The sequence below is a fragment of the Schistocerca gregaria genome, chromosome 2, assembly GCF_023897955.1.
Source record: "Schistocerca gregaria isolate iqSchGreg1 chromosome 2, iqSchGreg1.2, whole genome shotgun sequence".
NCBI lineage: Eukaryota > Metazoa > Arthropoda > Insecta > Orthoptera > Acrididae > Schistocerca > Schistocerca gregaria.
The window spans coordinates 522,309,426-522,325,087 of NC_064921.1; the positions used below are offsets into that span (position 1 = coordinate 522,309,426).

The 15,662-nt window shown below is 40.1% G+C and overlaps 1 protein-coding gene across 1 annotated transcript in view; it reads right to left on the minus strand.

The window, feature by feature from the left end:
* Positions 1-15,662, minus strand: part of LOC126330110 (carboxylesterase 4A) — a 197,063-nt gene that overhangs the window by 11,971 nt on the left and 169,430 nt on the right. Inside the window, exon 10 of the mRNA XM_049996332.1 lies at positions 7,736-7,889. Within this exon, the coding sequence (XP_049852289.1) occupies positions 7,736-7,889 (154 nt within the window). The remainder of the gene's footprint in view (positions 1-7,735; positions 7,890-15,662) is intronic.

Genomic DNA, 15,662 nt, shown 5'->3' on the forward strand with positions numbered 1-15,662 from the left:
ATGACCGTAGCAGTCTGGTCCCTTTAACCCCCACAAACCAACCACTGGAGCTGCTGTTAGCAGTGTGGTTTCAGCTCTCTGAGACTGCAGATGTGTTTGCAACTTGTGTGTGTGTGTGTGTGTGTGTGTGTGTGTGTGTGTGTGTGTGTGTGTGTGTGTGTGTGTGAGAGAGAGAGAGAGAGAGAGAGAGAGAGAGAGAGAGAGAGAGAGAGAGAGAGAGAGAGAGAGAGAGAGACAGAGAGAGAGAGAGTGAGAGTGTGTACTGCTGACAAAGGCCTCAATGGTGGAAAGCTTTAATTGTGTGAATCTTTTTGTTGTACCTATCACAACTCAGCATATCTGCTATATATGGTGAGTAGCAGCTTTCCTTCTCTTGTATTGTTACATTCCATCCTGGATTTTCCATTTTTTGATTCTTGTGAGTCAGTGTCATTCACCAGTGAGACCTGTGTTGTGTGTTACTTCTTGTTCAAAAATACTGAATTGTACTTCATTTTTATTAATTTACTGTTACATATTTTTCTGAAAAATACTTTCAACAATTGGAGAACCCATTTTTGGGGACAGTATCTTGAATCTTCTAACTGACCAGAACTTTTCAAATTAATTAATGTAGTGTGGGAATCAACTAAAAGGCATTTATAGCAACAATAACTAAAGTGTTACAAGAAATGCTAAGAAACATAGGTAAATACATGGTTATTCATAAATATCTCTGGGGTTTCAAAAGATGACTTTGTGTAAACTTCAAGATATACTGAAAAACTACATGTGTCTCTGGATAGAATGTATATCCTAGTTTTGATTTGTAATACATGCCATGGTGTAGTTTCAGATTGTACCACTTGGGTACAGATGTGTTAGAAAATGTAGACAAATCATCTGTCACACCATGCAACCTAATGAGCAGACTTCTGAAGCGGCTTCTGCTGTTGTACATTCCCAGGTAGCAGTAGCATCAGCAACTTCAGTGAACTGAATGCACTATTCAGGTTAATCATGTCACAAAAGGCACCCGTATTTAGCACCTGTAATGCAAGTTAAAAATGTGGAGAGATGATCTCTCCAATCATATATGTCTCTTTTGTATATGCCTTGTAGTTTTCACACTGTTGTCTTCTGAAAGCCCAGAGGTACTTACAAATAGCCCTGTATTTTTACTTAACAAGAGTGACAGAACATTGTAGAGTATCTAAGCTGTCAACATATTCAGCTTTTGGGGATGAAGTCTTAGATTTAATTCCTCCAATGATAGGTAGAATATTGGGCAACAAGTTTCCTCCAGTGAATTCGATCTGTGCAGAGGATGGTGTCTGATCTGCGAATGACATCCTTGTAATACAGTGTTCTTGGAATATGTTTATGTTACATGGCTATCCAGAACCTAGTCTACCGGTGTGAGAATGTACACCCGTTGGGTCAGTTTTTAGATATTTCAGTTCAAACTCTTGAAAGGACACAAATCAGCTATAGACATTACACTTGTACCTTTACTACATAGCTGTGATGGTAGAAATCTTTAAAATCTTTATCAGGCTCTCTATGGCGTTACTGCAAATGCATACTTGTATGCAAATTAAAATCAACCTTGTACTAGATCATACTGCATGTTTATTACCATGAGAACACCTAGACACTCCATATACCTAAACTGTGTTTCTTTCCATCTGGCTAAAATTCTGGAGAATATCTTTTAAAATTTGGCTAGAGAGAATTTTTGTTCATTTTTTGTAGTACCACTCTTGTGTGAAAGTCACATTTTTGGGATTATTATAGAATAATGGCTGTTAGTACATTGCCAGGGCAGCCTAGTTGTCCTACAGATCTAAAGCAACAGCAAAAGAGAATTCACCACAATCCAGTTTGTCATGTATGGCTTTTGTTAAAATACTAAAAGATGTTGTCCGTTTATGACAGCTTCCTCCAACTCATAACATGTAAAAGGAGCATTCACTCAGGATTCCAACATATCATATTATTCCACACTTTTTGGGCTACAGAACCCTATTTTTCAACATATTCTCTGTTCAAAGTGATGGCCTTAGGGTACCTTACCAGGAGAGCCTGTATGCCTGCATGGTACCGCTTTACTGGTCGATACCAGAGCCAACAACTTGCTGCATCAATAACTTCCCCATCATCCACATACTGCTTCCCGTGAGTGCATCCTTCACTGGGCCAAATAATGAAAATCAAAAGGTGCAAGATCTAGACAGTAGGGTGGATGAGGAAGAACTGTCCGTTGTAGTTTTGAGTTCGTCTCAGGTGCGCAGACTTGCATGAGGCCTTGCATTGTTATGAAGAAGGAGAAGTTCATTTGCATTTTTGTGGCACTGAACATACTGAAGTCATTTCTTCAGTTTCCTGAGGGTAGCACAATACACTTCAAAGTTGATCATTACACCATGAGAGTAGGCATTAAACAGAATAACGCCTTCAGAGTCCCAGAAGACCATCGCCATGACTTTACTTGCTGAGGGTGCAGTTTCCAATATTTTCTTCAAGGAGAGAAGGTATGGTGTCGCTCCACAGATTTCAATTTTGTCTCTGGTTCAATGCTATGAACCCATGTTTCAGCGGCTGTGATGATGTCTGATGAAAAATTGCCATGATCACTCTCATAATGCACAAGCAGTTCCGCTCAGATGGTCTTTCATTGCTCTTTATGGTCTTGTATTAGGCAGTGAAGAACCCAGTGGGCACACACCTTTGAGTACCTCAACTGGTGGACAAGGGTGTCAGCACTACCAACAAAAAGATCTAGTTGAGCAGGAAGATGTTTTACTGCAATCTGTCCGGCACCTCAAATGAGAGTGCCTGCATGTTCCAACACTGCAGGAGTCACAGCTGTGGGCAGTAGATTGAGATTCAGGTTTCCACAACCCTGTTGCAATGATAGCTGCCTCACCCAATGGTTCACCAAGCTTTTGTTCACTGCCAGGTCTCTGTAGACATTCTGCAAGCGCCTAGGAATATCTTCAATGCTCTGGTTTTCTGCCAAAGGAAACTTGGTGACATCTTTCTGCTTGGAATGCAGCTCCATTATAGTATTGAAGGCTATGAGTAGTGCTGCCATCTATTTAAACTTCATGAGACCTTAGGGACTGAAGCAGGAATATTCCATGATGTCCTGCAACAAATTCTGCATTTTTTAAAGTGAAATTGGCCGAGAAAAAAATATGTTGTGTTACTTATTGAACGCCCCTCTTAATTTTACATGTACAGAGAATGTCAAAATAGATGAAAATATACATAATGCATTCTGCTCTCTGAAACAATTATACACTGTTCTACAATATTTCATTCTAAAATTACAATATGCCAAATCATGGTACAACCAATAGTTTGTTTCTATGCCACTTAGCATTACCTTTATGGCTAAGACAAAGTTAATCTCTTTATAGTCTTTTCCTGCTCTTGCAGTCACTTCTGTTAGTTAGTTAGTTAAACATGTTCCATAGATCATTTGAGTGATTCTTGTAACAAAATGATCATGCAGGTGCACATAAAAACTAGTTTCATCCTGTGACTATTCTTTTTTACAATGCAATGTAATATCTTTTTCTAATCAAAAATAAAATGTGTTCTCTTCCTCTCATAATATTCTGTCACATACGGTTGCTTCTTCTGCCTTCTGTGTTATAATATATTGCTGTTATTGACTGGGAGCTCCAATGTTAGGCGCGTAATGGGGCCCCTTAGGGATACGGCGGCTAAGGAAGAGAAGAAATCCAGTGTGCACTCCGTGTGCATTCTGGGAGGAGTCATTCCTGATGTGGAAAGGGTCCTTCCGGATGCCATGAAGAGCACAGGGTGCAGCCAGCTGCAGGTGGTGGCACATGTCGGCACTAATGACGTGTGTCGCTTTGGATCTGAGGAAATTCTCTCTGGATTCCAGCGGCTATCTGATTTGGTGAAGGCTGCCGGTCTTGCTTACAAGATGAAGGCAGAGCTCACCATCTGCAGCATCGTTGACAGAACCAACTGCGGACCTTTGGTGCAGAGCCAGGTGGAGGGTCTGAATCAGAGGCTCAGACCGTTTTGCGACCGTATTGGCTGCAGATTCCTTGACTTGCGCCATAGGGTGGTGGGCTTTCGGGTTCCGCTGAATAGGTCAGGAGTTCACTACACTCAGCTGGCGGCTACACGGGTAGCTGAGGCTGTGTGGCATGGACTGGGCGGTTTTTTAGGTTAGAAGGCCTCGGGAAAGTGCGGGATGGGCTGCAATGTCAAAGGGTGCTTGGCAATTACAGGACGTGCTTGGATCAAGGAACAGTCAGAATTATAGTTGTAAACTGTTGCAGTTGCGCTGGAAAAGTCCCTGAGCTTCAAGCGCTAATAGAAAGCACAGAAGCTGATATCGTTATAAGTACAGAAAGCTGGCTAAAGCCTGAAATAAGTTCTGCAGAAATTTTTACGAAGTCTCAGACGGTGTTCAGGAAAGATAGATTAGGCAGAATTGGTGGTGGAGTGTTTGCGTCTGTCAGTAGTGGTTTATCTTGTAGTGAAGTCGAAGTAGATACTCCGTGCGAATTGGTGTGGGTGGAGGTTATACTTAACAGCCGAATTAAGTTAATAATTGGCTCCTTCTACCGACCCCCAGACTCCGATGATACAGTTGCGGAACAGTTCAGAGAAAGTTTGAGTCTCGTAACAAATTAATACCCCACTCATACGGTTATAGTTGGTGGGGACTTCAACCTACCCTCGGTATGTTGGCAAAAATACTTGTTCAAAACCGGTGGTAGGCAGAAAACGTCTTCCGAGATTGTCCTAAATGCTTTCTCCGAAAATTATTTCGAGCAGTTAGTCCACGAACCCATGTGAATTGTAAATGGTTGCGAAAACACACTTGACCTCTTAGCCACAAACAATCCAGAGCTGATAGAGAGCATCATGACTGATACAGGGATTAGTGATCACAAGGTCATTGTAGCTAGGCTCAATACCATTTCTTCCAAATCCATCAGAAACAAACGCAAAATAATTTTATTAAAAAAAGCAGATAAAGTGCCACTAGAAGCCTTCCTAAAAGACAATTTCCATTCCTTCCGAACTGAATATGCGAATTTAGACGAAATGTGGCTCAAATTCAAAGATATAGTAGCAACAGCAATTGAGATATTCACACCTCATAAATTGGTAAGAGATGGAACGGATCCCCCGTGGTACACAAAAAAGGTCCGCACGCTATTGCAGAGGCAACGGAAAAAGCATGCGATGTTCAGAAGAACTCGAAATCCCGAAGATGGGCTAAAATTTACAGACGCGCGAAATTTGGCACGTACTTTGATGCGAGATGCCTTTAATAGGTTCCACAACGAAACATTGTCTCGAAATTTGGTAGAAAATCCGAAGAAATTCTGGTCGTATGTAAAGTACACAAGCGGCAAGATGCAGTCAATACCTTCGCTGCGCAGTGCCGATGGTACTGTTATAAACGCTTGTGCCGCTAAAGCGGAGTTATTGAACGCAGTTTTCCGAAATTCCTTCACCAGGGAAGACGAATGGAATATCCCAGAATTTGAAACACGAACATCTGATAGCATGAGTTTCCTAGAAGTAGATACCTTAGGGGTTGCAAAGCAACTCAAATCGCTTAATACGGGCAAGTCTTCAGGTCCAGATTGTATACCGAGTAGGTTCCTTTCAGATTACGCTGATACTATAGCTCCCTACTTAGCACTCATATACAACCGCTCACTCACCGATAGATCTGTACCTACAGATTGGAAAATTGCGCAGGTCGCACCAGTGTTCAAGAAGGGTAGTAGGAGTAATCCATTTAACTACAGACCTGTATCATTGACGTCGGTTTGCAGTAGGGTTTTGGAGCATATACTGTATTCAAACATTATGAATCACCTCGAAGGGAATGATCTATTGACACGTAATCAGCATGGCTTCAGAAAACATCGCTCTTGTGCAACGCAGCTAGCTCTTTATTCGCACGAAGTAATGGCCGCTATCGACAGGGGATCTCAAGTTGATTCCGTATTTCTAGATTTCCGGAAAGCTTTTGACACCGTTCCTCATAAGCGACTTTTAATCAAGCTGCGGAGCTATGGGGTATCGTCTCAGTTGTGCGACTGGATTTGTGATTTCCTATCAGGAAGGTCGCAGTTCGTAGTAATAGACGGCAAATCATCGAATAAAACTGAAGTGATATCAGGTGTTCCCCAGGGAAGCGTCCTGGGACCTCTACTGTTCCTGATCTATATAAATGACCTGGGTGACAATCTGAGCAGTTCTCTTAGACTGTTCGCAGATGATGCTGTAATTTACCGTCTAGTAAGGTCATCCAAAGACCAGTATCAGTTGCAAAGCGATTTAGAAAAGATTGCTGTATGGTGTGTCAGGTGGCAGTTGACACTAAATAACGAAAAGTGTGAGATGATCCACATGAGTTCCAAAAGAAATCCGTTGGAATTCGATTACTCGATAAATAGTACAATTCTCAAGGCTGTCAATTCAACCAAGTACCTGGGTGTTAAAATTACGAACAACTTCAGTTGGAAGGACCACAAAGATAATATTGTCAGGAAGGTGAGCCAAAGGTTGCGTTTCATTGGCAGGACACTTAGAAGATGCAACAAGTCCACTAAAGAGACAGCTTACACTACACTCGTTCGTCCTCTGTTAGAATATTGCTGCGCGGTGTGGGATCCTTACCAGGTGGGATTGACGGAGGACATCGAAAGGGTGCAAAAAAGGGCAGCTCGTTTTGTATTATCACGTTATAGGGGAGAGAGTGTGGCAGATATGATACACGAGTTGGGATGGAAGTCATTACAGCAAAGACGTTTTTCGTCGCGGCGAGAGCTTTTTACGAAATTTCAGTCACCAACTTTCTCTTCCGAATGCGAAAATATTTTGTTGAGCCCAACCTACATAGGTAGGAATGATCATCAAAATAAAATAAGAGAAATCAGAGCTCGAACAGAAAGGTTTAGGTGTTCGTTTTTCCCGCTCGCTGTTCGGGAGTGGAATAGTAGAGAGATAGTATGATTGTGGTTCGATGAACCCTCTGCCAAGCACTTAAATGTGAATTGCAGAGTAGTCATGTAGATGTAGATGTAGATGTAATAGTGACTGTTTGGTGTCATAATTGCCCATAAACTGATATGTCATTACCTTCACAACAATTACTGTTCATTGCAGATTGTAGTCTGTCAATGTGGTTTCTGGCAGTTTTTATCACTTCAGTATCATCAGAGAAATGGCAGTAAATTAATCATTTGACTACTGATGATGTGAGTGAAATTAAAACTCTTACATATGTAAGTGATAAATTACTGAAGAACAAAAACACAAAAGGTCAAACACTTGTGTGATCTGCATCACTGGCATTTGACATTAGCTTTTAATTCTAGCATTTCTGACAGATAAACATCACTCCTTCCTTGTGTGCATAATTCATCCTACTTTTTACAATACTTACTATATTAATTAGACTGATCCTTTTCTTGTGTATGTATCACTCTTAAATGAAATGTAATATATATTTATTATAATGAATACAGTAATCAATGCCCTTTTAATTTAGATGCAAGGTTTTAACCCATTCTTATTGAGTTCGCTAGGTGTTTTGTATCAGTTTACCTTATTTTTGAAGTAGACTCATTTTACAACACAGCCCATCCCATCTCTGCTGTCATCCTCATATAGAAGTAGTACCTGTAAACAGCACTGAAGCAATTCTAGGCAATTCAAATTTTTAATGATAATGACTTACCCAGTTTTTGCAAACTCTGCTATGTATGATGTCATCAGGTCTTGCACTGCAAGGTCATCAGGATCCGTAAGTTTAAAACTAGTTCCAGGTATTTTATTTCCATCAAGTGGCAATGCATCAAACAAAAAGGGTAAATCATCTCCATGTCCAATACCTATGAAGAGTTACTTTATCAATGCATACATCATTCAAAAATTTGGTTACATGAAAAGGAAATTTTATCCCTTGATTTAGAGTATACTGAATCTACATTACTGTCTACATGAGACCTATCATCAATTACTTACCTGAACTCTGTCCAGTGCAGCTGGAAAGAGCAGAGCAGATGAAACTGCCACTCATGCACCTCGTCAAAGTTGCTGTGTTTGCTGTCCTAATAGCAAAAAACTTACTTGTTTCTGCATGCATCATGTACAGGGTATGATGTGACAGACAAGGAGTGATGGCTAGAGACCCTTGGTGTCTCTTGTTCACTTTGTCAACTATGTGACTAAGTGACGCTACTACTACCGACTGACTGACTTACATCCAACAAAACTCAAAAGACAAAATGGGTATTTCTGAAAAGGAGAACTTCTATGATGAGACTGACATTGCCTCTTAGATCCACGTGGAAGATGAGCTGCAGCTGACAATGGATCCTAAGGCCATTACACAGAACAAGCATGACCTGGAAGCATCAGTTTCTCATTTCTACATCCAAAATTAGGAATGAGACTAGATGAAGTTCCACTATGAGCTACCGTGTAACACATTCTTTGAGATCACTGTCAAGTATCTTAACAGTAACTTTATGCTACGGATAAAGGCAAATTATTTGTACGGTTATAAGTCCATCGTCCCTTTTCTCAACAAGTACATTGTCCCAGCATCTGATAATATGGAGCTGCTGTGGCTTTATGATGAACAGAAAGGGTTATCATACACAGGTTCGTGCCTGTGCTCGTAAAACTGCATAACTGGACCAATAAGAATGGACTGCTACTATTTCTCTTGGCTGAGGATGCAGCCAAGAAAAAGTGGCGAGAAAAGGACACCGACAAAGATTTTTAGCTGAGCAACATGGACTTCCGTATTAAGGTGGAGCCTCTCCTGCCAAAACTTGACACAAAGCCTTAATACTCTGAGTATCAGTAATAGGGGCACATGATAAAATGTTGCTGAAATCAGCCAATATGTGCCAAGTGTGCTGGTAATCATGACTGTTGTACTTGCACACTAATGAAGTATGACTAACCAACGTGTGCCCACTGTGGTGAGCCACATGTCACAAGCTAGTGTAGCTGCAAGGCCTCTTCAGTGCACAGTAAAAGCAGCAGCAGCAACAGGAGACAGGCAAGAGCTTGAATCAGGTGAGCCCAGCTTGTGCTGAGAGCACCAAGAAAATGTGCAGGAGATGATGTGGTGAGTTGTGACACCATCTCCAACTAATTGCAGAGATGTGCCATCAGTGACCTCATCTTCTCACCCAGCCTGAAGGTGCTACCAATGAGAGAGGTGAGGGTGGACAGGATGCATGTTGTGGAGCAGTGTCAGTTGGTGCCAGGAACAAGTTGTGCAGTAAAAGGAGGAGGTGTAAGAATTAGACATGATAGCGGATGCCAGAATGCTGGACACCGGAGTTGACACTCTGGTCAATTTGGTGGTGTCGAGACTTCACAAACAACTCAAAGCAGGTTCCTTGAGAAGATGCCTGCTATACTGTGCATGGCAAAACAAAGTGAAACACCAGTAGCTTTGGCCACCGTTTTAGACAGTTTCTCTTCGGTGAATACCAGTGATATCCCCAGTAAAACCTCAAAATAAATCCCCAATTGGGAGATATAACCATCCCCCTCCCCATACCCATACAGTTTTTCATAAAAGTTAAAGATGTAAACAGGATAACTATTACCCATAATCTGTAGCTCCAAAAGGCAATTAAGACAAGCTCTCAAACAATCTGCCTTCTCCCTAAGAAGAGGGAATGAAATGTATGGGGAGGACTGCATGACCATTTACAGGTCTGTAGTTGTTCCTATTCAAAAGTTTCTCTGTGGTATTGAAGGAATTGTTAGGAAAGTATCTTCATTTTAAAACACTACTTCTATCTGTGAAACATTTCATTTATGTAAGTAGACTGCCAAAGAGTATTACAGCTTTCAGTAGAGTTTGTACGGAATTTAACTTCAAGTAATGCCAAAAAATTATCCCACTGCTTAGTATTGAGTGAAAGTATGCCAGCAACATGTCTTCAGATTAATTCAGTGAAAGAGATTTCTAAATACTAAGCAGGCAAGACTGAGCTTTTTTTTATTATTTTCTCCATATGCTGGTGCTACCTCAGTTTCTTATCCATATGGATACTTAGAATATCACACACAAAGTTTCAATTAGTGTGTGTTCATTAATTTCATTTGTTTGAAATTGCATAATGTGGCTATTTGTAAGGTTACGAGTTAAGCTTTTAGTTGTGAACATATACATGTAATTGTACATCTATATCTACACACGTACATACATAGTCCGCAAGCCACCTTGGAGGAAGGTACCCTGTACCACTACTAATAATTTCCTTTCCTGTTCCATTGGCAAATAGAGTGAGGGACTATAACTGACTATATGCCTCCATATGAGCCCTAATTTCTCAAATATTGTCTTTGTGGTCCTTACACAAAATGTATGTTGGCAGCAGTAGAATCGTTGTGCAGTCAGCTTCAAACGACTGTTTTCTGACTTTTCTCAGTGGTGTTCCTCAAAGAGAGTATTGCCTTCCCTCCAGGGATTCTCATTGGAGTTCCTGAAGCATCTTGATAACACTTGCATGTTGTAAGAACCTACCGGTAACAAATCTAGCAGCCCACCTCTGAATTTCCGCCAATGTCTTCCTTTAATCCGACCTTGTATGGATCACAAACACTTGGGCAGTACTCAAGAATAGGTGCACTAGTGTCCTATATGCAGTCTCCTTTACAGATGAACAGTTTTCCTAAATTCTTCCAATAAACTGAAGTTTACCATTCACCTTCTGCACCACAATCCTCACATGCAAGCTCCATTGGTAATGTTACTTCCAGATATTTAAATGATATGACAGTGTCAAGCAGACCACTACTAATGCAGTATCTGAACATTATGGGTTTGTTTTTCCTATTCACCCTTGTTAACTCACTTTTTTTTACATTTAGAGCATTCTTCACACTAACTAGAAATTTGGTCTTAAGTCATCATGTATCCTCATACAGTCACTCAACTCTGATACCTTACCATACACCACAGCATCATCAGCAAATAATCACAGATTGCTGCCCACCCTACTTGCCAGATCATTTATGTATATAGAAAATAACAGCAGTCCTATCACACTTCCCTGGGCCTCTCCTGATGATACCCTTGTTTCTGATGAACACTTGCTTATTACTTAAGAAGTCTTTGAGCCACTCACTTATCTGGGAACCTTTGTTAACAGTCTGTGGTGGGGCACTATGCCAAATGCTGTCTGGAAATCTAGGAACACGAAATTTGTATGTTATTTTCCATCCATAGTTCAAGTATATCACATGAGGATAGGGAGTTTCACATGAGTGATCTTTCTCAATCCATGATGATCTGTGGACGTAAGCTTCTCAGTCCCAAGAAAATTTATTACAGTCAAACTGAGCATATGTTCAAGAGTTCTACAGCAAACTAATGATAGGGATATTGGTCTATAGTTTTGTGGGTCCATTTTTTTACCCTTCTTCTACACAAGTCACCTGCACATTTTTTCAGTCACTTGGGAATTCACAATAAATGCAAATTAAGTAAGTGACCAACACCATGGAGCACTCTTTGTAAAACCAAATTGGGATTCCATCAGGACTTGGCAACTTACTTGTTTTCTACTCTGTGAGTTGTTTTGCTTTGCCAGGGATGTTTATTACTATGTCGTCCATATGGGAGTGTGTTTGACGGACAAATGATGGTATGTTTGCACAATTTTCCTACATGAATGATTTCTTAAATGCAAACTTCAACTCTTTTGCTTTTGTTTCCCTATCTTCAACTCCCACACCAGACTAGTCACTGAGCGACTGAATAGAAGCCTTAGATCCACTTACTGACTTTATATAGGACTAGAATTTTCTTGGATTCTCCACCAGATCTTTTGCTAAGACATGATAGTGGTAGTTATATGATCTTTTCACAGACACGCAAATCCCTACTAACCTTTGCTTGTTGCCATTTGCATGTTCTGTTTTGGACCAGAAGGGCGACACCCTTACCTTTCTCAGCATTTTCTGAACTTTGTTTTTAAACCATGGTGGGACATTTCCATCCTTAATCCACTTACTAGACTCATAGTTCTCCAGTTTCTGTTGAAACTTTGTCCATAATTCCCCTACCTCCATTTTACTGGAACTATGTGATGTCAATTCACTGTCTGAGTGAGATGGTAAAAACTTCTTATCTGCTCTTTCTAGCAGAAACACTCTCGTTGCCTTTGTAACTTTCGTAACCATAGTTGCGATAAGGGCATCATGATCACTATCCTCATCTTTATACTGACACTATTGATAATGTCTGGTCTGTTTGTAGCTAAAAGGTCTAAGATATTTCCATTATACATGGGCTGCCAAATTAGCTGCTCAAGACAGTTATCAGTAAATGTGTTCAAAAATACTTTGCAAGACTGTCTGTCCGTACCCCATGCAATGAATCCGCAGACATCCCAAACTATACTTGGCAGGTTAAAGTCACTTCCAGCTAGTACTGCATGATATGGATATTTACGCACTACTGACCATGGAGTTCCTTTGAATTATTCTAGAACTGTCACAACAGAATTGAGTAGGTGGTAAAAAAATCCAACAATTAACTTGGTTTCACCTGGATCTGTTATTCACAACCAGGTAACTTGACTGTCATGCTTGACTTTGACCTCAATAGAAACAATATGTCTGTCAACTGCAATGAACACTCCCTATGGCATCTAATCTGTCTTTCCAAGATATGTTCCATGACTTGCTAAATATCTCAGAGCACTGTACCTTGAGTTTCAGTGATTATCAATCCCAATAATAAGCTGAATGTATTGACTGGTGGGTGTTCATTACAGTACCTCAAACTACCACCTACCCTAGTAAAACATCCATGTGCATTCCATAAGTACTCTGCTACCTGAGTACCTGCTCATTTGCGTAGAACAGACCTGATCTATCAACGGGAGTCCTACAAATACCCACTCACTCAATAATGCAGGTCCAAAAATCTGCAGTCAAGACTGTCAAAGAGTTGACAAAGCCTTTGGCTGAGATCCTCCACTCAGCTCTAAACCAAAGGAGCCTGATGAACCCTGGGAACAATGTTGCAGATTGTGAGCTCTGCTTGGACACTGTGTGTGAGGCCAGCAGTCTTCTTCCATCTCTGCTTGCCACTTGTATGAACCGAGGACAGCCTCAGAGCCAATGCAACAGATCTCATTGATGCTGATATGAGCCACAACTTGCAGATGACTGCACCCGGCATGCTCAACAGCTGCAGTCCAGGCCTCCTCTACATCTTGGATGAGGCCCCTCAGCAGAAATACTAAGTGCACATTGGATTTATTTCCAGCCTTGAATGTTGTCTTCCTGTGGGGCTCCATAATGTGCCTTATGTTGGAGCTCCGGATACCTAACAAAAGTATGCCCATGTGAACCTGTTTGGACTCTGCTGAAGGAATAGCCACCTTTGACTCAAAGGGCAAAAAGATGAGGCCAAATGGCCAGCCTCCACATTGCTCTCTGCTTCATGTGATGTGAACACATTACCACCCACCACTCACTCTGCTGTGAGTGCAGATGCATCATGACAGGCACACTAGGACTTGCCTTGACAGCAGAGCCCATGGGCAAAACAAGCAATACCTGTGGTGTCCTATGTGATGCAGCAGTTCTCTGTCACCACTACACCCTGATGCAGCAGCCTGAAGGTGGCTGATTGTGGACAAAAGCTTCTTCAACTGTTCGTGGATTGTGGCTAGATCCTCCTTTCTAACTGAAGAAGCAAACTACAAGAACAGACAGAAACCTATACATGCAACTGGTGCCTTAATGAGCTGTGCAGCTGACTGTTCAAAAGAAATGAAGACTGTACTACAAACTTCCAGAATTTACACTTACAGTTGAAAATGTGAGATTAAACATATTAAAAAGAAAAGCACACATGAAATTTAAGAAATATGCAACTAGTAAAACACAAGAGAAGCTAAATATGTAACTTGACACTCTGTAGAAATGAGCAGGGTCAGGAGAGGTCCTGCTCCACAGTTTTCTGGGTTATGTCTAGTACAGATGTGTTTTTCCTCTTTATCAATATACTTGTATTATCAATAAAGAATGAAGGTTTTGAAGAGCCCTCCAGTGTTCCTGGTTATCACTTATTTTGGTTGATAACAGGAGTGGGCCAAGCACTGAACCTTGCAGGAACCCATATTTAATATTTTCGCACTCTGAATTAAATTTGATTTGTTAATGTGACCTTCATTTTTCTGTTGTCAAGATATGATTCAATGAAAGTAAGGAAGGATATCTGTAGTACTGTAATATTTTAATTTCACTATTAAAATTTTATAAACTACTTGATCAAAGGCTTTAGAAACTTAAGAAAATGACACCAGGATAATTTTTCTTGTTTATTTCTACCATAGCTGAGTTTGTGAGGTCATACAATACTTTCTTTTTAGAGAATCCTTTATGGAACCCAAGCTGAGTGCAGGCATAGAAAGGTGTTGTCAATGAAATGATACAGTTTTCTATCATAAGGTACCCTCTCAAAACATTTATGAGAGCAGTTCAAACAGGGAGATATTTCTTTTATTAGAGGTCACTTACCTATGTCTATTTTTATAAGTAAGTGTTACAATTCCATAGTTATGTACTTCAAGAAATACATCTTGACCCATCGTGTGATTGCAAAAGCAACTTGAGAGAGGTGCTATCAAACTAGAAAAAGTTTTCAGTAGTTTGGATTAACTACTATCATAACCAAAACAACTCTCTTTCAGTGCTCAATGTTTTTCACATTCTCCCTAGCACATGAGTTGCCAAAAGTGAGGTCTGCTGATGAAGTATGTATGGCATGTCGAAGTAAATCTAATAGATCTACTTTTAGTGGTCCAGTTTTTCTCCCTGTGTTTTCAGCTACTGTTACAATGAATCTGTAGTTGTCCTGTACTGAGTGTTTATGCTTATTTCTTTCTTTATAGAAGCAGTTATTGATTTACAAGAACTTTATCAGACAATTATAGTCTGATTATCGCCTTGAAAGCTGAAAACACATTCTTTAAATAAATTAATACTGTACAACTACTACAGTTTGTGTTTCTCATCAATATATATTAAGTTTTCTACAAAGTAGTGATAGAAGAATCTATTAAAATTTGGAAGAATTTACTAAGTTTAGTGGTTAATAGTTTGAATCTAACATGATCTGTTTTGTAACTATTGTCATGAGGATGCTGAACATCATTTGCTCTATCATGGGTATTAGTTTCAATCCTAGTAATACTCCAGATTGTCTCTGCATCATTCTTGGAAATGTAATTTTTTCTTCATTGCTTCTTTTCTATTACAGAATGAAGAAAATTTTATACTGCTTCTAGTGCACATTGGTTATAACTTGTCCAATAAATAAAGCTCTTCCTTTCTAGCATAGCCTTAGTTGATTTTAGATGGCTTTCACTGTAATTTTCCCTCAACCATTGTGAATGAAAACTGGATTCATAGTGCTGTCAGAACATTTTAAGGAAATAATTAAATTTGTCATCGACTATGTGTTCTTGGTAAACTTCATCCCATTTTTCATTCTGTGAGCACTCTGAATAATGTGACTTACTGAGCATTTATAATTCTATGACAGTGTATGTTTCCCTTTCTAGGCAAAACTGATGAAGTTGGACATTTTATTGTTGCTATTTGACTGCCAT